This window comes from Alligator mississippiensis, chromosome 6, assembly GCF_030867095.1.
Source record: "Alligator mississippiensis isolate rAllMis1 chromosome 6, rAllMis1, whole genome shotgun sequence".
Taxonomy (NCBI): domain Eukaryota; kingdom Metazoa; phylum Chordata; order Crocodylia; family Alligatoridae; genus Alligator; species Alligator mississippiensis.
In genome coordinates this window covers 34,312,110-34,338,384 of record NC_081829.1, presented here as the reverse complement: position 1 = coordinate 34,338,384, position 26,275 = coordinate 34,312,110, and the positions used below count along the sequence as shown (strand labels likewise).

Sequence of the window (26,275 nt, the reverse complement as noted above, 5' to 3'; positions counted from 1 at the left end):
CTCTTCCTTGCTGGACCAGATAGTCTCCTTTAAACTTTCCTGCCACAACTTAGATGGAAAAGTAAGGAACCAAAGATGCACTCAGTCCTAGGAGACAGTTGAGTTACTTTCTGCAATTTAGAAGGCTGGCTCCTCTTCATAGGGCTTCACCATCCCCATACCCTGTGCTTACCACACCAGATATTATGATTTTTCTTCCATTAGATATCCTCTGTGGGAGTCAGAGTCTCTGGGCTGCCTGGATTAGCTTACAGGCAACCTGCTCCTTCCTCATGGTCAGTTGCCCTGTTCTTCCTTGCACATGTCCCAAGCAGACCATCCCACAGTTCATCTCTGCCCTTATCTTTCAGGGCAGAACTATACTGGGCCAACACCCCAAACTCACATCCCCACTCAGCTTTGTCTTCTCCCTACTTCAGGTCTGTGGGCTGGGATATTGCACCCACTGGACTCAAACTCACTGGTTTGGATGTTGTAACTACCTCGTCTTCCCAGCTCCACAGGCAAGTTAATCTTCAGAACTCTCTCCTGAGTCCCTTTGGTTGGCCATGCGCTGCAACCGTCATTCTGTGTCCCTATGGGTCTCCCTCCGTGCTGTTCTCTTCACCAGCAGAGAGCTGACTGTTTGGTTGGCTCTCTCTTAATTCCCCATGCTGATCAGCAGTGAGATCGGCCACAATGTTCCATTTGCTGCCTAGCCAGTTCTCCCAGCTGATTGGCCTAATTAGCATCTGGAGTTTTCAGCGTGGCTTTTTTCCCTGTCCTGGCTGGCTGGTGCAGTAAGATTGTAACTTGCCGTGCCTGTCCAGAGCTCCCTGCTTAGGCTTTTCTAGTCATCCCAAGCCAACCGTGGTTCTGCGGACCAACAGTTTGCCATGGCAGCAGCTACCTAACCCACTGATACTTCTTGCCTGCCACGTTTTTAATGGAAATTTTTATCTTGGGGACTACTGTTAATCCCAGTTCAGTGGTGTCCAGCTACGATCGCTTGGTAGCATGTGAATCGTGTGGCTCCACCTCCTCCACACCATACCTAGCACCAACCTGTTGTTACTTTGTCGTCGCACAGATGCAGTGTTGTTGTCAGCCATCATTCTCATTTTTCCTTGTAGGTCTATCATCATCTTTCTCAGTCCTCTCCACAGTAGAAATCCCACATCTCCTCCTCTATCCCACCGATTGACTCTGCTGAGTCAGTGTGTGGGGGCAGCTCCTCACATTGGGGTCACCACAACCGGTCTTCCACAGTCTCTCCGCCTGCCCTAGGCTGCCGAGGACTTCCTCCTGGTCCCCCGCTTTGGACTGGCACACAGGGCTTTTATCAGTGCCTCGCTGCCCCAGGCAGCAAATTGGTGCTGGCATGCACTTACAAAGCATGTCTATGCCAGCACTGGATTTTTTTCTTCGTCCCATCTCTGGGCTCCTGCTGGCTGTGGCATGGGATGCTGCTAGGTTGTCAGTGAGTTTTGCAGTGTGGTGAACCTGCCACCACTGTCCTGCTCCCGGTTTCCAGGGTGCTGGGCTTTTGCTGGTGCAGCCATTCTGCCCCTGCTGACCCGTCTGCAGCTTTGTGTGCTGCGGTGTCGCTGGCATTGCTGGTGGTGCAGGGATCCTGCCGCCACCGCCATGTTCCCACGACTCAGCATACAGCAGTACCACCAACGATTTCAGTGGTGTGGGGCTTTCACCATTGCCACCAGATCCCCATGGCTAATCATTTCCCTTGCCCGCACCATAGTTTGTTGCTTCTTTGTTCTCTCAGCATCGTGCAGCAGGGTGGACCTATTACCCTGTCACAGAAAGCAATGACATAATGGATAGACTTTCTTCTGCCCTGATCCAACTCAGCTCTGTACAAAACAGCATTTATAGCAGACTATCCAGAATTCTAAGATATACCATTTTCCTGCTCCTTTTCCTTCCTACTGTGGTGCTTTAGATTGCCTAAAAATATAGCATTCCTTTATAGCACTCTGAATGTGCTGGCCCCCAAGAATTGATGAAGTGTAAATTAACAGCATTTCATAACTTTGCTCCTTTTTGGGGGGATCTAGAAAATGTTTTTCTTTTGGACAGTGTGATTTCAGGTTTTCAACCAATCATATGAGTGAAGTTCTGGAATGGCTGACAATTTAGCTAAAGAAGGGAACCTAAATTGCTTCAGGAAAGACCGTGTGAAAATATGGAAAGAACAGTGTGTTCTTGGAGTTGTAATTAAAGCATGTGATAAGGCTTAGGGATACTTCATTTTCTTGATGGGATTGAAAGGAGACTGTTGTTAGCTTATCCAGTCTGGCCAGCAATTGTTAACATTGTATCTATAACCCTGAAGACACTTAACACTTTTTTTTTTCTTCACTGTTGAACTTAAATTATTGATTATTTAATTATGACCAGATCGTACAGCCTTATTCACACTGTCACCATGTGGGTTTCTTGCACATGAGAGGTGTCCAGGAGCACTGGTCTTGATTTTGCTGTATCTGTACACATAGACTGAAGCTAAAGAAAATGGGGCCAGGGTGAGACATGGATTCCTTGCACTAGTAGAAGGTCAATGACTAGATAGTTTTGCATTGGAGAGCTCAGTTTTCAATATTCTAGGATCCTTGAGGCAAATTTTTGGCTTTTTATGGGACAGTTCTTTAACAATTTTTAAAACTGTATTTATGTAACATTGAAGACATTTACCATGTTACTGTTTTTTCCTCACTGTTGAAATTAAGTTATTGATGATTTAATCATGACCAGATTGTAAAACCTTATTCATACCATTGCTGTGAGCACCAGTTTGCAGGTACTGATCTAAGACACCTCCATGAAATCATTGTAGCTGACAACTGTCAAGTCCATGGAAAGGAAGACTCTTCCTTCGGTGCTCAAAAGTCATTCACACCACCACAACCATCCCTCCCCTTCCCGTTATGAGTTAGTGGACAATATTAGCATAATAAACTAGCCATAACCTTGCCCTCAAAATTCCCCCCTTCTTCAGGATGCTGGGACGACTCAGCAGGCCATTCATTTCAGCACTGAGGCATGCACCTTAGGTGTTGTCTCATCAACCACTGCCCTCACACTGGATAATGAACTCTTGGTTTCTGGTACATTTAGTCCATTTTCAAGACCCTTCATTATCCCCAATTTCCTGGGGGAAAAATAAAGAATTTCTGACTCATTCACTAAGATGGAAACCACTTATGAGATGGATTCAAGAGCCACTGTTTGCCTATTATCTGAAAAGCAGCTGCTCCATCAGCACAATGCCAGGATATTGACTCAAAACTTACTCAGAAGTAAAATTTTCACCAGTAAATTGCTAATATTTTGGGGGTTTTTTCTGAGGCAGAGCCCCAGCCAGTGCTCCTCCAAGCCCAGGTTCTATGCTCCTGCCACTCCTCGCCTTGGGGCACCGACATGGGCACCATGCCCCCACTCACTGCCACTTTCCCCTCCCATCTGCCACTGCTGCCCTTCTCATGATGCTTCCCCGTTTCACCCGCCACCCCCCCCCCCACACACACACTTGTTGCTCTGGCACCATGTCCCAGCTGCGCAGCTGAGACCCAGCTGTATAGCTGAGACCACAGGACCAGCAGAAGCCCAGCTGGCACTGCAGGTAGCCAGCTGAGAATTGAAGGGACCTGGCCAGTTCCTGCTGAGTAATGCAGCCACAAGTTCTGTGGGAAGGAAAGCAGGGAACTGGCTGTGGTAGGCAGCAGGGGAGTGGCAGCTAGCAAGCACATGAAGCACAGCAACAGACTGGCAGGAGTGCGGGGCCTGCAGCAGCGGGGGCCCAGGGTGGGGCATGACCCGACAGGGGCCGTATGGAGCTTGGCTGAGCTGTGCCAGCAGGGAGAGGGGGGAGCCAGCCTGGCTCCCAAGAGCTCCTGCTGCCCTGCTCTGGGTCCCACCAGCACTGGCCCCAGGAAACTGGTGCCTGGCTGTTGCTGCACTCCTGCTCGCTGCCCTTTCCCCCCACATTCCACAGCCATTACCCTGCTCCAACCCTGCCCGCTAGCCACTCCAGCACCATGTGGTTCCTGGATGCAGCGCCAGGACCGCAGGAGCCGGCCCAGCCCGGCCCTGAGGACTGAGGCAATTGCCCATGGTCCTCCTCTGCCTCCCTCCCCCCATTCTTATCTGAATTTCCCTCCAGCAGAGAGAGACAGGAACAGGCAGAGGCTTCCAGCTGGGTGTAGGGGGACTGGGGGTGGGGCAGGGCTGGACTGGCCTTCCTGCTGAGGCTGCATAGTGCTGCCACCAGCTTCCCGTGTTCTTCTGCACCTGGCTCCTGTCACCTTTGTCAGGCAGCCAGAGGTAGATAAATATTAACTGTCTAAATTTTGTATGGGCCCCACGGGCTGAATAGAATGGGCCATGGGCTGTATTTTGCCTGCCCCTGAATTAGTGCCTTTTATTTAAGACTGTTATTTCATTTATTGTGATGAGTAATTAGGAGCCTTGTTATACCATGGATGCACTTAGGTATTAGTGTTGGTGGTGCCAGTACAACATTCTAATACTAGACAGTTTATATGGGGATGAAAAAGAGCCATATAATATAGTACACCATGTTTTCATTCTTGTTGCTCTTGAGCTAGAGTGAAACAAGAGGAGACTTCAGTTGCATTTAGGAAAGGAATCAAGAACAGGTCTAGACATCATTTTGGCATTTCAATCACTTAATGTATCATGGGCAAGTAGGGATTAATTGGCTATATTTTCAATACTTTGGTAATCTGCTTTAGAAAGGGATACAGGAATATTTCAGTGGAAAAGTACACTGCTTTACTAGAAGTTTTTTCTAATGTACTAGTGCACTGGGACTTGGCATGCCTGCCTATTTCTCATCTAATAAAAAAAAAGATGATTCATTGATAATGGAAATGATTCCTAAAGTAAATTGCTGCTTCTGCTGTGCTTTGGTATTTTGTGTAAGCAATAACTGGAAGCTTTTGTACCTTTGCCCTAATATAACAGCTGTGTTTTACTTCAAATGAGTCTGCACATCACTGTTGAGGGTCTTTGAGGCACACATGTACATGTATGATATAAATATATTTAAATTTAATTGCCATCCTGTGAAAACTGCCAACCACACTGGATGAACTAACAAGTAACAAAGTTACAAACAATGATTTCCTCAGACCCAGATACTATAATGTAATAGCAATAATAATAATAATAAGCAATTCTGTATTTGAGTAGGAAGAGAGAATAAACAGTTAAATTAAGCCTTTTCTTCCTTAAATAGATGTTTGACTAGGCTGAAGCTCTCAACTGAACCCAAGGCCTAGCTTCCATTTTTTTCCTGTTATGTTTTCTTGGTAGTGGCATTGAAGAGTTTAGAGGTGAATTAGGGGAAAAAACAACTTACTGTATTGAGAAAGAAAGATTAATTCAACTAAGCATCAGTGAAACTGCAAACACCAGCAAGACTGAGAGAATTCCAGTGTCTGATGCCACAGAGGCATCTTCTGCCAAAATTCTTCTACAGAATATTATGTTAAAAGCATTGTAACATGAAAAAACTTCCCTTGCCAAATCATCACTCCCCTTGAACTGCTTCTACCCCAAGGATATTTATTCTTCTGTCTTTGAAAGCAGGAACCTTTTATATATTAACCCTTCCATGGGCATCACAGAATTTTCAATTCAACAGCATAAACAGGACCCATGGTGTGGCATAGCATGGTTCTTACTTTCTGTCTGATGATTTTTATGCAACAGTCATTTTTCGAAGCTGTGTATATAACAGTAGCACAGAATGAAAGTAGTGTCATGATTTATCTACAGTTAGGCCAGATACAGATGCTTTTACAGGTATAAGTAATCGGAAACCAGTCTATCCCCAAAACAGAACAGAAGTTTGGCACATGGAAACTCGTTTAAAAATGGCAGAACCCAATCCAGGATTTGCCCTGCCCCCTCACTAAAGGGCCAATGTGTGTTCTGTTCACTACTATCCCAGGGGAATGAAGGCAAGGAGATCCTCCCCACAGCAGGGCTCTACATGGAGACAACCCAACCCTTCAAGGAAAGCCCTGAAGGCAGTGCAAACTTATCTATTACAGCGCCAGAAGACATGAAGGAGCTGCGCTGGGATGAGACACCCGTGCAGTTCACCAGCCGGCTCTCTGTACAGATAAAGACGGCGTGGGCAATTGACATCTCACTGAACACCGCCTGGCTGAAATAAAAGCTAGCAGCAAAGAAGCAATGGGGGAGGCAAAGCCAGAAGTGGTGAAGGTGCTCCCCATGACGGACACAGGCTGTGCTGGCCAGCATTGAGGGGCTGCAAGACAGACCCCTTGGAGGGGTTCACAAGCCCCTAAAAGACAAGGATGACATCAAGGGACCCTGGGATCCACAGACGCTGGGGTCATGAGTGGGGACTGGCTGAGGCCCTACTCTCCTTTCCTTTTCTTTACTAGTTTGTTAGTTAATAGCCTGGAGGGACCCTTGAATGAAGGTCAGGGCCCTGGGGCAGCACTTGAGAGTCGAGAGTGGATAAGGGGGCACTACAGGGTGTAGCGCAGTTAAGGGAGACACAAAAGGAACATCAGGGATGGCCTAGCATCCTAAACACCCTGCAGCTGGGTAAGGGCATCAAGGACCCAGAAGGCAAGGAGGGTGCAAAAGCCAACACTAGAGGGTGAGCCCAGCAGATCCTCAAACAGCTGTCCTGAAGGCTAGTGCATGGCTGGGTTGTAGGGGAGCCCCAAGAATTCCTGCTAGGGAGCATGACCAAGCTGCAGGGGACCACTGGAGGGAACACCAAAAGTCATGGCAGGTGAGTTTCAGGGTTTCCCACAGGAAGAATGCAAGCCCCCACTGAGATCACAGGAGCAAGCGCTGCGGCCAAGCACAGATGCATGCTCCAAGGAAGCTAGGGAACGCCTCCTCAAGACCAGGTGGACACAACTACCAACTTAAACTATACAACTATACTTAAACTATATATAGAAAACCATGCAACTTAAATCAATTCCACCTCAGGCTTTTTGATGGTCTGTACCTAGCCTTAGAGAAAGGTCAAAACACCAGAGTTCTCAATGTCCGAAATACAACCTTTAACATTTTACAAGGTAGCCTTATTTCTATGAAGGGCTGAATAAGAACCTAGGATATGAATACCCTGAAACTTGGGGTATTTAGACTCTGTATTTGAATTTTCTGGTTCATATATTTTTTATAGGAGTTTTCTTGAAATAAATTCATGAAGCCAACCAATACTGCTGTGAACTAATATTGGCAATTGCATCAAGTCAAAAAGAATGCCCTTCAAGATTGAGTGCCTGAGCTAGAGGGCAGATTGCATCCCACTAAACTCAATTCCTTTTACCCTTGATGAATGGTACCACCTTCTTTATTTTGGTTTTATATCGTTATACCCACCTAGCCAGCTGAGGCCCATTTCAAACCCACTCATAATTGTTATCCATTTTTCATGGGGAACAGTGAGAAGTACATTATGAACTAAACACAGACTGCATCACTTTTAAAAAAAAATGACCTAAACATTCACATCCTGTTGTTCTCATTACCTGGTTTCTCCTCTTTCTTCAGATCAATACTTTTATGACACATGATTTATGACAAGTCGCAAGTATATACCCAACTTTGCCTATAAATGTGCAATGCAGTAAATTCTATTCTGACTATGACACTTATGTATTACCTAGGCAGACAGATTAACTGCTGAAAAACGTGTGACAATGTGTTATGTAACCAAAATATAAAGCTAATCTTCCTGATAAAGTTTCTTATACATATTTTTCATTTTAGGTTTATATAATACTGATTTGATAAAAGTAAACTCCCATTTCTAACTATTTACAGTGTTTTCTTTCACATGAAATTAATTAATTTTTACTGAAGGGCCTCTCACACTTAGCTTTTTAATATTTGTATTAGGAAAAAAGTATCAAAGTATTATATTATCCTCATTCAAACTCTACTAGAAAAGAATGAATATAGAATTTGGGTACAGGAGGCCATACCATACACCTCATTTTTAAAATGACAAACCTCCTTCCAGCATATTATACAGTTCTAGCTTGCGGGTAAAGTTCTTGGTGTCAGTATTTTACACTCATGTGTAGACAGGTCTCACTTCCCCAGTCAGCATTTAATCAAGTGATAGATTTTTGGGGGGAGAGAAGGAAGTTGCTTGTGGTGGGGGGGGGGGGGGGGGGTGCGCGGTTAACCTTTGCTGCTAGATTATCACTTGGCCTAATAATCTTCTGTTGCTCAACAGGTTTAAGTTTTCATTCTCTAAAGTTTGTATGCATATTCTAGCCTGCTGGACCTTCATCCTTTATCTGAAAAAGTCACTTTCCAGCCAGGCAAACTATAAGAACAGAATCTCTCAGGAGTCTTTCATCTCGCCTATTTCTATCAAACACCAGGAAATTTAGAGATGCACTAAATTTAGAAATAAGGGGAAAATTTTTCAAAGCTGAGATAGAAGTTCACTTGAATACTTCTAATTCAGGTCAAAAGCTCAAGTCATTTCTTATTTTATCTGAACTGGTTTGTTCATCTGTACTCCAAATTTCATAAGGACCCATCAAACTATACCCCATTTCCAATATTATTAGATAAAAATCTACTGACAACACTAAAGCTTAATTTAGTCCCACAAATTCTCCTACTATCTGAAAGATGACAGTGCTGTCTGCCAGCTGCAGCCAGACATACCCATTCTGTAAGGAGATACTGAGTGAACATTTAGATTTCTCACAGTGGGGAAAAAAAAAAAAATCTTCCTTGCAACTGCAAGTACACAGGCAGCTAGCCATTAAAGCCACTTAGGTTGATTATTTCAGCATAAACAGATTAATTAGAAGATGTGTTTTTTGTTTTTCTTCCTCCAAAATGTACTTTGTCTTCTACAATATGTCATTCTGATATTATTTTAGCAATGAGGAAAGAGCTTCTAGGATAAAAATAGAAACTCATCTAAACCTTTTCATTTTTTAATAAATAATGTTTTATTTTTTTCTGATTCCATATCAGACTAACTGCAGCAACATGAAGAGTTTCACAGATCTTATATTTGAAAAACAGGGGTAAATTAAGCATAGGAAAATATAGGCTGAATAGGAGGGAAAGTTTCCTAACGGTGACATCTATTATGCTCCAGAAGAGTCTTCCAAGGGAGAAAGTGGAAGTTCCATTGCTTGGGTTATTTAAATTTGGATTAGACAATGATGTAGGAAAGAGTCCAGCAACACAGTAAGAAATGACCCAAAACAGGTGCATCTCATCTTTAGTTTCTATGATTAATGTAACATCACATCATTTATCATGTTGTAATTTGCATTACAACACATTGTAAATACAACTGCACCACAACAAAGAGTTTAGGCCTGCCCATTTTAAAACTGATTGGAACCGATATTACTTTTTATTACAACCTTGTTAAAACTTTGCAACCCTTTAACATAACTGTACTTATATCAGTTGACCTCTTCCTTAAACTGGTTCCATTTCAAGCTGGTAAATGACTGAATTAAGATGAATGGATTTAAACGTAAAAGAGTGAAACATCAATTCAAATTAATCTTTGTTAAGGATTTGAACCAGTTTAACTAAATAACTTTAATATTAATTTAGTTAAAACAGTTTTCTAGGAAATAGAGCCTTAAACTGCTGCAGTGAAACTGAGTCCTTGTTGTAAAACATTGTTTTTGAAAAAGTCTTCACTGTCAACCAAATATTTGCTTGCACTGAAGTAAAATAATCCTCATGCAGTTAGAGCTAAGTAAAATTTCTCAGGCAAATCATTTATTCTACTCCAAAGAAAGGAGGCCAAAGTCATCCAAAGCATTTTACAGATTTGTGATATGTTTGTCTAATTATTTAAGCTAAATAAAACTAGGGAAAGAGTCAATGGTCTGTGTCAAGTTTTTCTAAATGAAAGGCTTCAATTTCATTTGGAAGCATCTTGTTACTACACCTAGCTCAATTGCATTTTAAAATGCCAACCCTCTGCCACCCTTGCTTCCTGCCCAAAGTATGAAACCTTTCGGTTTGGTGGTCCCACAAGTTGTTTCATTCAGCTTTCAGTGAATTTTTCAACTTTTAATTTAATTGAAAATAGAATTTCTATGTAATATCAACATACAATATTTTTTCACTTTTTCAGTTCAACCAGATAAGCTATGTAGACAATTGATTTTTGGTTAAATTGCAATAGAAAAAATGGTTTGCAATACAGACATCTCCAAATGGGCTGTGTATATGTCTACAAGCCCTCCATTCTATTCAAATTTCATTCCTAAAACACAGACACACAAATATGGTTGTGGTAGCAGGGTGCACCCTTGGGGGCCATAAGTGGTGGGGGCAGATCCCAACGTTCCCGGAGATGGGAACAAGGAAACTGGTGTCACCGCAAACTTACCTAGGAGGCAGTCTGGGGTGGAAAGAGAGCTGTGCAAGCCAGAGAGGCCCGGGACACCAGCAGGAGTGAGCTCTCTGACTCTGCCCCATGGCGAACAGGCAAGAGCAGTAATCAGATGCAAGTCGGGACAGTGCAAACTTTGGTCCCAGAGCATGAGGGGCTCGCAGCTGCCGGTGACACATCCAGCCATATCCACCCCAGCCCCAATGTAGCCATCTGGGGCCCCAGGGCTGGTGTAGGGATCAAGGGGGTGGACCCAAGAGAAAAAGGGGCAGGAAAGCTGAATTCCCAAGCCTGTGCCCGCCCTATCCACAGTCAAGGAGGTGGAGGTCCCTCAGGGCAACAGATGGACTGTAGCCCAGAACTGGTGGGGCACCATGAAGATCCACACGGTTGGTGAGTGGATGGGGTGTAGGGGAGGCAGAGCCCCGAGAACATCCAAGGCAAACCCCTGTGAGTATCCCCATCTTTGGGCCTGGGGAAGGAACATCACTGAACACCTCCTTTTACAATTCCATCAAGTTGTGGCAGGTGAGTCGGGGGCCCAGACCACGGTGGAGGAGTATACTCACAAATGCCAGCTGCGGGCAGGTGTATGCAGTACTGAAAACCATGTAATTGCTATAAAGCCCTTGCTTTTTCATGATGTATAGCTCTGTAGGGCTAGGGACATAAGTTACACATAAACCAGTTTAAGTGATCAGAAACTGGTTTAAACTTGTAACAGAACATTCAGTGCACATAAACCAGTTTCAAAAACACCGAAACTGATTTAAGATAAATCTGGTTGAATGTAGTATCAGATTTAACGGATTTGCTTCAAATGAGTTTATGTAATGACTGTCCCAGACTCCTTGCTGGTTTAAGATACATCAAACTCCCTCAGCATCCTGGCATGCTGTCTGGGCTGCGCAGGGCTCTCTGCTGCACTGCAGGGCTGTCCCCTCCCCTGTGCTCCCCGGGTGGAGCTCCGGCACAGACTGCAGGCACAGCAGGGTCAGCCTGGCTTCCCCTGGCCCTACCCCCCTCCACCTGCTGCTCACTGCTGAAGCAGGAATCCCCCCTCCCATCTCCCACAGAATGGACCCCAGCCCCATGAACCCTAGGCATGTGGTGCCGAGAGGTGTCTGTGTGTCTTGGATTTCACTGGGACAGGCAAACAGAACACTGACCACTTAGGGCATTTTGGAGCTAATCAACAGGCCAGTTGGTAAGCTATTTAAGAAGAGTTTTAACTAATGGAGAGTTATTATTTTGCTGATGAGGTACTAAACACTGTTATCAGCTTCCTGCTGGCTTGCTTGTCTGTCAGTTTGCTGCAGACAGTATAAAGAAGCAAGGAAGGAGATTGAAAAGCTCCACTAGGCCTGTGCAAAGCGGCTAGTATTTACTTCAGATTCAGCCGATTCAGAGGACAGCGATTTGATTTGGTGATTTGAATCACTGTCCCAAATTGATTTGGCCAAATCAGCCAGGCCCATCCCCTCCCCAGGTCCTCCCAACCTGGCAATGGCTACCCCACCCACCCCAGCTCCTAGTTCTTTGGAAAAAAAAAAAAAAGCCCCAACTCACTGGGTGCTGCCTGGCAAGGGGGGTGATCCCTGCTGCCCCCCACTGCCCCACCCCACCCCACCCCTCACTGTCCCAGCTCCTCCCCATTGCTGCCCCGCCCATCCCAGCTCTGGCCCTTTAAGGAAAAAAAAAAAAAAACTATAAAAAACCCCCGAAATCACCAGTTCTTGGCTGCGGGGGCTGGGGAGATCCCCACTGCTCCCCCATTGCCCTGCACTGTGTGGGGGGTCTGCACAAGCCACCTGAAGCTCCAAGGCCACTGCAGAAACTGGTGAGTCCCAGTCGGATTTTTTTTCCTAAAAGGCCAGAGCTGAGGTGGGTGGGGCAGCTGTGGGGGGGTCAGGAGGTTCATGAAGAGCCCCCCATGCAGTGGGGGAGCAGCAGGGATCACCCCCCCCCACACCCAGTAGCACCTGAGCTTTTTTTTTAAAGCACCGGGAGCTGGGGTGGGTGGGATGGGGGGACTGGGGAAGCAAGCAGGGGTCCCCCCCATGGTCCTGTCCCCCATCCCCCCAGGTCCCCCTCTCTGCCCCCTTACTTACCAGCTCCCTGCTGCAGTGGGCAGGCACTATTCAAATCATCAAAGTTCTCCAAATCTTTTCTAAAATTCAGAGAGCTTTGAATTGATTTGGACCTTTTTATTGGTCCCCTGATTCAATTTGATTCAGATTCAAAGATTCAGTCACTGAATTGGGCTGAATCTCCTCCAAGTTGAATTACCACCCAAAGCTTTGCACACTCCTACTGCACACTCCCCGCTTGCCTTAGACTGCTAGCAGGGGGCTGGCAGCTAGCAACATTCCCACCCCTTGAGCAGCCAGCAGGGGAAAGCCTGGGATGCTTCAGGCAGACTTCCCTAATCAGAGGTGCTGCCAGAGCCTGGCCACACCCACCCCGCTAAGCTCAGCATTTTCCAGGGAAGGGATGGGTGCTCTAGTACCCCCTAGCTTCTAGCCTGAGCCACTACAGGCATGTGCTTGAATTTCCTCAGTCCAGAGAGAATGTCTCTTTAGTTACAAACCAGTTCAGCCTAGCCAGATTAGACTAACCTGCAAAGACTGAATCAATACAGGCTCAGACTTTTTGAATGTCTGCCCCTAGTCTAGATGTATAGTCATGAATTTTATGTCTAAGTAGTGTTTTATTAAAAATGCTTTTTCAAATCAACATGTTCCTTGAAAACAAATAAGAGTTTCAATCAACTCCCACCAAACTCAGCCATATTTCCCTTTCAGGTTGCCTGACAGAGTGTTGGAAAGCCAGGCTTCTACTGTCTGGAGGTCCTATAAACCCCATTGAGACTTTGACATGCCCAGCTAGAGCCATAGGTCACGCAGTCTATCCCCACCTCATGGGGACAGTCCAATGAATCCCCAGGAATCAGGATCTGCCAAGCTCATCCATTTCCTTTGGAGGAAAACAAGTATCATAGTGAAAGCAACTGATGTTTCCAAATTTTTCACAGGTTCTTTCCATGCCAAATTCCAAAACATCTACTTTGAATTCCATTTGGAACAAAAGCTTCATTGAAACATTCATATTTCTCCTGGGGAATAGACTGTGTTGCAGTTGACTTCATTGCGTGATGTTGAGTAAGTCACTCGGCTCTTCTGTGCCTGCATTCATGATTCACATACAGGGATGGGGTAGATCTAGTGGGAGTGCACTGGTGTCAACACACCCCCTTTCAGTTGAACACACTGTGTAAGCAGAAGCCAGGGTACTAATTTCAAAATCCTCAAAGCAGGTAAGGATTTCCCCCATCTTCCCCTCCATGTTCAGTGGCACATTCCCTCCCCTCCACTTATCATCCCTTGGCCCCCCCACCCATTGCTCCTGCTGTCTCTGGCTGTTTTGGGGGCATGAACAAGAGAGGAGCTATATCACTGGGCTCAGCCAGGAACTGCAACAGTAGCAGGTAGTTCCCTCCCTCTTGCCTAATCCCACTGTTGATGTCGCCTTCCAGCCCAGGAGCAGGCTCAGGGAAGGGAATCCACCAGCTGCTGCTGTTATCTTGAGATGAGCTTATCTCCACATGCAGCCTCACTGGAGAAAGGCAGGAGTGACTCCCATCTGTGTCAGCTGGGGACAGTGGCAGCAGTGAATGGGGGGAGGGGAAGGGAGGAAATATAAGGAGAAGGAAAAGAAGGAACCATTCTGCTGAGCATGAAGGGGAAAGGGGGGGGAAGGGAAGATTCTTACCTGCTTGAGGAACTTAAAAAAAGTGTCCCCCACTGCTGGTCCAGTGATACAATTTGTCTGATCTGCTGTGGTGGAGATAAGGAAAGAGAGAGGCTGGGGTACAGCCACCCCTCCAGCGCAGGACAATGCTCCTGCACCTTAAGCATCCAAAATCCTGAAGCCATCCATGTATAGGTAGGATAACTCTTCCTTTACCCAGTTTGTCCATATAGATCATAAATTCTTGAGAGACTCTTATTCAGCTTTTGCATACTGTGAAGCGAGAGAGGCCTTAAATCCTAGTCAAGGCTTTTGGGCATCAGCATACTAAGAAAATGAGATGAAATGCTAGTCCTTGTTCCAGATAGGAAAAGAAGGAGCTGCAATTAAATGATCTCTATCCAAACTCTAATGAGTGATAATTTACAGTTCTCCAAGTACAGAATGCAGGTTCTGTTTTTAGCACTGAATGTGAAAAAAGTAAGTACCCTAAGAAAATACAGAACAACAATACCAAGGGATTAAACTGAGTGAGACTTTTCTAGATTTACCATTCAACACCAAAAGAGGAACAGCTAAAATTAAACCTAATTAATCAAACTAATGCACTTTGTCACAAATAGGCCAGTTTTAGCTATTGCACACAGTTTCTCTGTTAATTGTCATGTATAAATTTTCATTAATATGCTGCCCTTGATGGTTCCAGTCTGTCCTAGCAGTGACATTCTCATTACAACCATGTTAGCTGCCATATTAAAAAAAAATCTGCCTCTTTTCTGACAACATCGCTATTCAGTGAGAGAGGAACACAAATAAGAACCCCACTGCAGCAGCTACTAGATATGATAGTTATCAGAATGGAAATATCTTTTACAAGGCTCTGATACCAAGAACAAAACATCAGCAGGTCTCATGTGCTCCTGTAGAACTGATTACATTAGATAATTTTATCTTACTCACTGAGAGGCGGGAAAAGCTGGGTGTGATAAATGGCTATTGTTATACCATACCTGACCACTCTGGCACCTACCCAACCTAGCCTGATGATGATAATCAGGTAATGTCATTTGCATGATATCTGACAAAGGATAAGCCAGGTCCCACCCATCTCTTGGAAGGAAAACCCCCATCTGGTTGCTGTAATAACATGGAGTTACATTTTACTATTAAAAAAGAGCAAGAAAATGTTCAGAAACAGGGTTTTTACTATTATTATTATCATCATCATACTTACATGATGAAAGACAAGAAAGAAGCACTTGTGCTGAAGCAGATGGCAGTATTCTTCTGTACACTGCAGCCTGGAAAACATACACTGTTAAAAATGACAGCCTTCTCTATTGTTGCCAACATTTTCAGACTTTGATTTCTTATGCTGAGCACACTCATCTCCCTGTAACAGGGAACCCTAGGCCTGTTACCAAAAGACAGGTTGGCCCTGTAAGACCAGAACTTTCTGGACACAGCGTGCTGGTAAGGTGGGGGTTAAAAGTTGAGCCTGGCCAGCTAGTCAGGTGACCAGAAGGGGGCAAGCCAGGACTATAAAAAACTTGGGCTGGGCAGCAGTAGGGGCTAGCATCCAAAGGGGAAAGAGCGAGTCCCAGAGCTCCATGGAGAGGCTTGGTGAGTGGTCCAAAGGCTGGAGGAGGGGAACTATGAAGGACCCCAGAGAGATGGCAGCAACCCCCAGAAGAAGGACTGTAGCCAACGGTGGGAAGCAGAAGCGCAAACCCCTGCATAAATGTAAGCTGGCGTGCTGCCTTCCTTAATCGTGTTTCTTTTGGTGGCTATTATTGCCCATGGATGGGACTGTTCATATTTGTTTGTTTGTTTATTTTTTTAACAACACCAGTGGTTTGGGTGAGGCTCTTGGGGAAGGAGGTGGCCTCATTGGAACCCCACTACAACGTGGGGACCCGGCACCAGTGTAGCTGCAGCATTTGGGGTGCACTGACCCCAGCACCAGAGAAGGCACAGTATTCAGGGTACATAGGCCCTGGCACTAGCATGGGCACAGGATTTTAGGGTGTACAGACCCAGGTGCCAGAGGGCACAATCCTAAAAGGCCAGGGTGGTCTGGTGCACCTGAGGTGTGGTTTTGGGTTTTTTTTAAGACTGGGACAACGTGGGTTCGGGGCTGTTCCCCAGCCGTGAACTTGCAGCCCCCTGGCTGTGGGGCTGGTGGCCGGGCCTCTGGGCCAGGGAGGCTGGGCTCCAGATTGGAGCAGAAAGGAAGGCCATGAGCCTTAAAACAAGAAAAAAAGGCTAGAGTCTCAGAGTCCAACCCTGTTTGGTGGGTTTAGAAGGGGAGGCCTAGCTAGAGAAAGGCAGGGGTCAAGGCCCATGGAATAGGAAGACCCCAACGTATGAAATATAATGGGCAGTCTCCCGCTTACAAAAACATCAGTATAATAATTTTCCATCAAGACGTGGCAGATGAGTAGAGAGTGGGACACAAGAAACCTTAAAGGGGACTCCAAGGGTGCCCCACATAGGGCGCAGATAACAGGGAAGGTGGCACTGGGCAAGGAAACCTGTTACACTCCCCGTCTACTGAAGCACCTAAATTATGGCCTGATATACAAGGATACTGAGAACACACTGAAATTCTCTGTGGGCGATTTAAAAAAAAGCAAAGGAATTTAAGACTACAAATCCTTTTGATTTTCAATGAGACTTGTGCTCCTAAAGTGCCCAACATGGGAAAGCCAACCAAAATTGCAGTTCATTTTTGTTATGTAGATAACTGTTACAACCCAAGGGTGTGATTTTTGTTTTGTGTGTGCTTTGGCGCCACTGAATTATTTTCCCGCCAATTTGTAGCTTTCTTTGTAGTGTGCATTTTTTTGTTGCAGCACAGAGATGCACGGTGCAAGGAGTTCCCGCCATTCGTATTCAAATTTGTGCCCCACCATTGGCTAGTTCTAAATTATTCCTACGTGGCGGCTAGTGATTGGCTTGCTAGCCATATAAAAAGCTTGAGTGGTTTCCGCCCAAGTTGGAGGACTCCACGAACACCAGGAGGAGGAGACTTCACACTGCGTGAAGATCTCTAAGCGCTACGGAGCCTATCGGACCCAGCGTATTTCAAGCAGGCAACAGGGGTCTGATCAGCCTCTAGCCTCTCCCTGTCACTGAGCGCAATCCTCGACGTATCCCTCTTCCCTGCGTGCAAAAAGGATCCACGGAGCCTAGCAAACTTCGTGTGAGTCTATTCAGAGCTCTTCACTTCGAGTACTTTTCTTCGGTTGGCGCGACAGGCTCGTGGTTTAGAGCCTCCAACCGGATGGGCTAGAAGAATGTTCACGGGAAGGAACTCTAGTCCGCCTCTCTTCTTTTCTATCTGTAACCACAACTCAAGCAAGTTTTCCTGCCTGCACCGCGACCATCTTCAGTGTAAGTAAAATAATCTTAAATTAAACATTACGCATCCGTGACTAATTCTAGCGTGCTGCCTGTTTTCTCCGACCCAGCGTGCCCGGGCTGCTAGCCACAGCCCGGGCGGCGTGAAAAAGGGCCCGGATCGCTCCCGGCCCGCACAATAACACTCTTAGCGAATGCAGCTGGAAAGTCATTCAAGTCATTTGTAGTTCATGGATGTGTTAGCTTGAAAATTCTGCCCTACACCTTCCTAACTAATGTCAAAAACCTACAATGTTGACTCCTCCTTAAACTCATATTCTCCCAACATGTATGCCTTCAACATTAAACTATACCAAACACATGCATTTCTGGCAGGAGTCATTTGCAGCTCCAACCAGAGGCATACAACTGCTGCACGACAATTGGGAGATGGTACCATTGTCAATGTGTTTGTACAATGACTGTAAAATTAGCCTGCATGGCACCAAAACACATTCAGCATTAGCAAGAGCCTCCCAAGTCTAGCAGCCTATTGGGCTAGCATGCCTCAGGTTCACCAGTGTCTGTAGCCAGTAACACACAAGGAGTGGCATGACTAGTGTCCCATCAAGCTTCTTTTCAGTTCTCAACTTAAATTACCAAGTACCCATTTACAGCCCCAGGCAGTCTTTGGCAAGAGTCTGAAGTGGCTTTGAACTCAAGCTTCCACAACCACGGCACACTATTTTAATTGCTCTTCCTCTGGAACCAGCCCCATCCTTAACTACTGAATGTGTACAAATATATTGAATGAGCATTTTTTAAAAGAAAACTGCAGAACAAGCCTATTCTTCTAAAAAGAAAAGCCCTTTTATGCTGCATGCTATATAAATATATACACACACATATATATATATATGGAAATAATAAAAATTATGAGAACTACAAAAGCATCTATTACTAAGATCAGCTCCCTCTGGTGCTAGGCATTGTACAAACACACGAAGTAAAAAACAAACAGTTCTGCCTCAAAAAATGTTGGAGATGCAAAGTTTGGAATCTGGCTGATGCACATTTTATAGAGGTTGCAAATATTTTATAGCAGGAAGGAAAATTCTGAGCTAGTATTGCTAGCTCATAAAATCTAATTGGTACAAAAAGGATACACAAGTCATGGAAAGCAGGCACTTACTTGGAAACAAAGGATCCTAGGAAGTACATCAGAGCCACAGCAACAAGGATAGCAAAAGCGACCAACAGAGCTAGGAAAAAACCCAACAAAACACTAACGTTAGTTTCTAGGGGATATGGATGTTGTACCTCTACCCACCCTCTTCCCTGTAACCACTCAAAAGATTAAAGTAGCCCTGCACCATGCACTAGCTCCCTGAAAAGTGGTACTGATAGTTGGGTATAAGGAACTGGCAATGCTTCACCTGAGAACTACATACCATTGCAGGCAAACAAACCCCTCCAGAATGGAAAAGTTGAGAACCTCTTCAACAAAGTAATATGCAATTCCAAAGTAACAAAAGTATGCCTCTTAAAGTACATGATTAAACTCTGAAAAGTCAGAGAGCGCCAAATATTGCAAATGGAGCCTTAACTCTGCCTTACAGTACATTACAATCCTAAGCATTTTAATGTATGTTAACTGCAGCTGCTTCATTTGCTTCATCTAAGTTACAGTTTCACAAGTTGAGGAACTGGTACATTGTCTTTACACCAGGGGTGTCAAACTCACCATACCCCCAGATCCAGGCCACAAGTTGTATGTTTGACATCCATCTTAAACTATATGAACTGCCTTCCACAAAGAGAAATGTCACATATAGGGTCTGTAGCCACTGTTTAGCTCATTAATATTAATTTCTATTATGGTATACATAAAGTCTCCAGTCATGTTGCTCGGTATCATACAGTAACCAGAAAACATCCTCCTTACCCCCAAAAAGTCATCCTCTTTTTTTGCCCAGCTCTGTTTTTTCTCTACGATGGTTCTGTGGGTGCCTTGGATTTTATTTATTTTTAAGCTTGTAGGTATCCTTATTGTCTTAATCCACAATGCCATGAGTAACTATTTCCTGTGTAACTGCATTCAACAGACAAAACTGATCAGCTGCAGCATTTTATAGCTGTTGAACTCAGCCAACAAGCAGTATCAGTTCATCAATTGTATCATGAAAGATGCAAGTACTAGCAAATATAATGCCATTGGAACACTTTCAACAAAATTAATAACTCTTATGAATGTCTTGAGGCTTAAGGCTAAAAGATACAAGTCCAGAATTTATTTACTGTGATAGTAGCTCAAACCTTGCAAAAGGAGCCACTTTTATGGAAGTATGAACCAATTGCTGGATCCTAATTGCAGTATATAGTGTCATAAATGCTCTTGTAAGTTTTGTAGATTTGTGTCCATACAAAAGTTCCATCATCCTTTGCAAATTGATTCACAAGGTGAGAGACAAAACTTCTGGAAAAGCAAGTACAGGACCTGTGAATGTAACAAAGCATTTTCTTGTCATTTGTTACACGCTGTCAATCAGTTTACCAGAACAAGAAGTGGCAGATGTTCAAGTGAAGATCTTGTGTTCCAGGCTTCTCTATACCGGCTTTTTGTTTCTTGTATGGGTAAAGCTACACCAGTGCAAACCCCCTAACGTAAAAGTTGAATGAGCAGAAAAATGTAATTTGCCTTGGTTCAGCAAGACAAAATACAAAGGAAAGGTGGGACAGGTCCTTTTTATTTTCACATCTCAGAATGCCTTGGTGGTACACAGCATGATATTGTTTTCAAAATATCCAAAATGAGTCAATTCACAAGGATATCATGATGCCACTCTTTACATTTGTGCTCGGTGGGTACAAGATGCCGCCAGATCACAACGGTAATATTTTACACTCACTTGACTCGCATGCAAATAAATACACAAGACCTAAGGCAACAGAGAAGTCCAAATGAGTGAGCTAAACAAACAAGATGGTAAAATCTACAAAGAAAATAAAGCAAGTAGAAAAGAGAACTACAAAGAAAAGGAGAAGAATGGTTCCTATGAATTCAACTCACCTGCCATCAGGACCAGAATTTAATTTTTTTACTGTATGTAATATATTCATATGCAATCCATTAATTCAACCCATATTTGCCATAAATCCATATATGAGCGGTGTTTAGTTTATTATAAACCTCTTGCTAAAGCAGCAGCTAGATACTGACAAATGAGCCCTAAGAGAAGAGCAAAACTGCTTGTTTCCAAACACAGAGGTTGTTCTTTTGATTGTAAAAGATGGAATGAACGGGAAGCCAGACCAGAGTGCATATCAATTTCTTCTAAACCTTTTAAAATAGAAAACTACCTTACATACTTGAAGGTCTCCACACCCCAATACTCTCACACTGTTAATGCATTTAGCAACACAACTATCCCTCTGAAGTAGGAATATGCTATTATCCACATGTTTCAAGTGGGGAATTGAGGCAAAGAGACTAAGGGACTTATCGAAAGCTGTACAGAAAGCATAGCAGGGATCTGAACATAAGTTTCTTCTAATGATTTAATCACAGAACCAGCCATCTGTTCTATGGGGAAAAAATTAAAAGGTCTAAAATAAGAACAGAGGGACTAAAGATAATAGGCACTATGTGCCTCTGGCTCATTTTCCTACTAGATCTATCCTGTCTAGATTGCATTGCATTACTTGTGACATGCTTCTTTAACTTGTGAAATAAATACTGCAATGGCAACAATACTTCCTGCTCCTATTTATGCATTTCCAAAAGAAAGGAAGCACAAATTAGCATGGGTAAAATAAAATCTCATAAACCTTCACTAAGAGGTATAGATCTATATCTGGCAGGTACGTTTTGAAAAAGTTCAGTTATATGTACCATAAATGTGTGTGTGCTTCTTGACTCTTTTGGCTGGCTCACCCAACTGTGAACCCTCTGGGAAAGCCTATTCTGAAATTTAGAAACTTTTAAACTTTCAACTTGATTGCATGGACTCAGTGCCATTTGGAAAAGATATCCAAAGGGAACCCAATCTTCAGCTTTTGAAATTTTGATCTGCTCAGCTAATATCCTCAATAATTAACTCAAGCCTTCCTTTGGCTGGTAGCAGTACAAAGATATTTCTAAATGCAAGTATATAAAGGTAGGTTTAATGATATAAAGGCAGGCAACTTAACACATGGATGTAGACAGAAATTCATAGATGCTAGGGTTGAAAGTGACCTCAATAGATCATCGAGTCCGACCCCCTGCATAGGCAGGAAAGAGTGCTGGGTTTAGATGACCCCAGCTAGATGCCTATCCAACCTCCTCTTGAAGACCCCCAGGGTAGGGGAGAGCACCACCTCCCTTGGGAGCCCATTCCAGACCTTGGCCACTCGAACTGTGAAGAAGTTCTTTCTAATGTCCAATCTAAATCTGCTGTCTGCTAGCTTGTGGCCATTATTTCTTGTAACCCCCGAGGGCGCCTTGGTGAATAAAACCTCACCAATTCCCTTCTGTGCTCTCGTGATGAACTTATAGGCAGCCACAAGGTCGCCTCTCAACCTTCTCTTGTGGAGGCTGAAGAGGTCCAGGTGCCCCAGTCTCTCCTCATAGGGCTTGGACATGTATCTGTATAATAGCACCAGTGGAAGGAAAGAAAGAAACCACCCCCACAAACCTAGCAGGGAAACCTAAATGAATCATGCACTCCTAACACAGCAGGTAGCTACATAAGGGAAGTGTGTGCCAACCTTACACTGGGCACACAGGCCAAAGCCTTCGATGGTTTTACATCTACCTGACATATGCTGTATTTCAGCTATATATTTCTTCACAATGTTATATGACGGGTGTTACTCCACAAAAATGAGATGTACCTCATCAAAATAAAATAATGCAGTAAGTCAGGCTGTACAGTCTTCAAACAGATCAGTAATGCAAAAGGTATATTTAAAAAGATACATTGGGATACCAGAAATCTGTAGGTTTATTCTCCTTGTCGCTTGCACAAGTATATCTAGAAGCAACCCCACTGATTTCAGTGAAATGATCCCAGTATAAACATGGATAGAGGAAAATCATGTTTTAGGATGAAACACTGCATAACCTTAATGGATCCAACACAAGAGTCTTGTGACCTTTTTTTGTAAACCATCTAAGAATATTCTTACCACTCCTAGAGCCATAGGATTACAAGACTCTCTCTTTTTCAACAACAGAAAGCTGAAGTTTCTAATCCTTTGTGGTTGTAAGCAGAAGCTTGAAAACATGATCTGAATACAAATTAAAACAACCTAAAATGTGTTATGTTTACAAATAGAGTAAGACAGGAATGCAGCACAGCCACCCCCACCGGGAAGACCCTGGCACTGCCCCAGCCCACCCTGCCCAGTGCAGATCCCTTTCCCTTCCCCCTCAGACATTCCCATGGGGGGGGGGGGGCTGGGAGTGCAGCACGTGCATGCATGGACATGCTCAGCCCCCCTGCAAAAATATTCTCTTTCTGCCTATGCGACTATCAAATAGAAGGGCTCCCAGCAGCTCCTCTACTGGCAGCATCACTAACTAACGTAAACAGAAATACTTGATACACATGCTAGATGGACTCAGCAAAGATCTGGTTGCTAAAGTGAGGATTTGTATTGGGGGATATTGGAAATTCCAGTTAATAGAGTGTTCTGGTTAGTAAAATGCCAGTTAACATAAACTTTTACTGTACTAAGATATTTAAATCCTGATTTATTTGATATCTGATGCATGAATTTTGGAAGTTTAGTAATGGCAGCACTGATCTCTGGATCCTGGGCATTATATTATGTGACTGGAGATGCTATAGCTACATAGGATTAAGCTTTCCTTGTTTTGATCGTGAAGGCAAGGGAAAAACACTGAGAACTTAATTCTCAACACTGGGAAAGGAGGACACTGCCATTTGGAGGGAACATTTGAATTAGAAGGGTACTTTTAACTTTATGTATTCCTTGATTGATATGGATTCATGCTTTCCTGATTCAGTGAGCACTTAGCACAGCACATCTTAGAGTGAAGACAGTTAAGGGCAACAGAACCTTGTCTATGTTATTCTAATTTAAAATCATACATCTCTCAGTCTGATTCTTAGTACACGAGGGGTTTGTAATTAGTGATATGGAAAGTCTGTAAAGATGTAGCTTTGTACCTAGGATTAAACTGAAAGTGTTACTCGTTTGTTAATTGAAGATGTTTGTATCAACTAAAAGGTGTTTGTATCAACTAAAAATTGTATTCAGGGTGTTTGTATTAACTAAAAAAGACAGGGCGTGGCCCCATGTAATTTGCTTGACTCAGAACTCGAAACAATTCTCCTGAACTCAGAATATTATCAGAAGTGTATGTTCTTTCTGAAAGGCCAGGGCCCCAACTGAGAAGTCCAGAAGGTTATTACTTGATAAATGGGTGAATGATGGTATTTAATACATTTCACAAGCAATAAGTATATAAATTGTTGTCATAGCACTATTTTAGAGGCATTCACTAACAAGGTATGTTCAAACATCACCTCCACAATAATCTATTGCTTATATTAAATATTACTAATTAGTACTACTACTTACAAATTATCAGTACAATGAGCTCAGTTTTATGCCTGACCTCACTGTCAGTTCTTGTGATATAAATCTGAATTAATAAATCTGGGGGGAAATCATTACATACATTAGGTGGGGGGATACATACATTAAGCGTGTATCACTGTGGTCAGCCCAGTAAAAACTTTGTTTTTTGATTATCATTGCAAAATAAAATGTAACAAAATGTTAGGATCCATGAGAAATGTTAATGAACATGATACTGAAATATTGAGTGGAGGATTCTTCCTCCTTTGTAAAACAGTTTTATAAAGACTTGAATGTTGGGTGATGATGTAATTCAACATCTCAGTACCCTAACATTTGTTCCTGGTCACTTTAGATTGACTGAATCTGTGCCTGTGCAGAATAATGTTAAAGAATAACCATTTATCTCATAATCTGTGATTTTTTTTTTTTTTTTAGTCTTCTAAATCCAGGTGTGGGCAAATCTGGGCTGGAACAAATATTTCTAGAGTACCTAGACTGAAATTGCCAATTAACTGAAGTTACCCAATTGATTGTAAATCTGCTAGCTTGAGTTAAATGCAACAAAACAACTAATGTAAAAAGACAATTTTTAACAGAACTACTAATACTATGACATAATATGTTACCATAACATTGCTCATGCTGTTTTGCTTTATTCGATAAACATTTATCAGAATTTTTAGTTTGTTCTTTAATAAAAAAGTTGTTGGGGTGTTAAAAAAATTAATCAACAAAGTCTAATAGGCCAAAGGTATCTCGGAAAAGCATATTATTAGTCTATTTGTGTAATATTTATGGCTATGGCTTTCAATAAAAACATACACATAGTGAGAATGGAAAAGAGACTACAAATATTTTATAACACCAAGTTCATTCCTTATCTCAGGTCCAGATTATGCTATCAAAAAAGATGAAAACAGAGTGGTTTAAAGATTAGCAGTCAGCCTTACTATCAGATCACAATGCCTCTTATATAAAGAAATAAGGAAAAGACTGTCTCATTTCTAAACAGTTTCAAAGTGAAGGGAAAAGGAGAGAAGAATACAAAATAAGGGACTTGTACAGGAGGGAAAGCAAGTTCTTTTTGTATAAGAAAAAGAAATGATTAAAACAGTGGTAAAAATATAAGAAGAAATTTTTTTCACAAAACTTATAATTAATCTATAGAAACTCAATCGATGCACCTGTCATAGGACAGGAGCTTAGTAGGACTAAACTTTCAGATAGACAAGAAGAATGTGCAGTCTCATTAGACGGGGTTTTAAAAATATAACACAATATCTCTGTTATTAAAATAAGTGCCACAATATGGTCTCTGCTGTATAATACAAGGTAATTACAGTGGTTAAATGAAAAAAGAACACACCACACACTCTAGGAACATCAATGTTTTGATTAACTCACTAATGTTCTCATTTAAATTTTAGCCATTCTATAATACTCTGCTGCAAAACAGCACAAATGCCAACAGCATAAGAACTAACTCCAACGCCCTAGAAATAATGATCACTTCACTGCCGATGTTCCACTTCTTAAATGAAGAGCTCAACTGTGAGGCAGCCTTGACGCAACCTTTCCATTTTCTTACCTACAAAGCTCTTTATTTACCTCACAGGGATACAGTAATTCAGTGATGGGGATTATTTTACTAAGGATTGTATAGCATGGTGTACAGCATTTTGAAATGCTACACAGAAGTGAAGTATTATTAATATTATTGCCGCAGCAGTACATTGTGCCTCAGAGTGCACAGTCAAAGGTAGGGGAGTTCTAGTTTTACCTATTATTTTCTTAAAGGAATCAGTTTTTCAACAGTCTGAATCCAACCAGCAGTTTTACTAACAATATACATTTACGTAGTTGTAGCAGACCTTGCTGACCATCCATCTTTGCATCTCTCCCACACTACTATTTTCTATAGTACTGTAAAAAGGGGCCTTTCCAGGGCTGATTAAGAGTTGGCCCACCCACTTGTTCCCGAGCTAACCGCCTGCCTCTCTTTCCTGCCATGCCTTGTTGTTCAATAATTGGTGCCTTAATTAGGTGGGAAACTGTCCTTTTTGTGGCCCTGTTCTCCTGGGCCTACATATGCAGCTCCAACCACCCCTGTACTGCATCTTAAGCCTCGCAGATGACCCACACATACAAGATGTTCCCTCATACCAGGACTGG

General features: G+C 43.2%; 1 protein-coding gene across 9 annotated transcripts in view; it reads right to left on the bottom strand.

Moving 5' to 3' along the window:
- The window catches only part of LOC102558169 (heparan-alpha-glucosaminide N-acetyltransferase), a 361,824-nt gene that overhangs the window by 232,620 nt on the left and 102,929 nt on the right, over positions 1 to 26,275 (bottom strand). For 8 of the 9 annotated variants that reach the window (XM_059729773.1, XM_059729770.1, XM_059729772.1 and 5 more), the window contains 2 exons: positions 18,702 to 18,771; positions 15,402 to 15,468 (listed from right to left, as the gene is read on the bottom strand). In XM_059729773.1, coding sequence (XP_059585756.1) covers positions 15,402 to 15,468; positions 18,702 to 18,771 — 137 coding nt within the window. Of the gene's footprint in view, positions 1 to 14,188; positions 14,254 to 15,401; positions 15,469 to 18,701; positions 18,772 to 26,275 lie in introns of all 9 variants that reach the window. The other variant, XM_059729771.1, reaches the window with a different exon arrangement.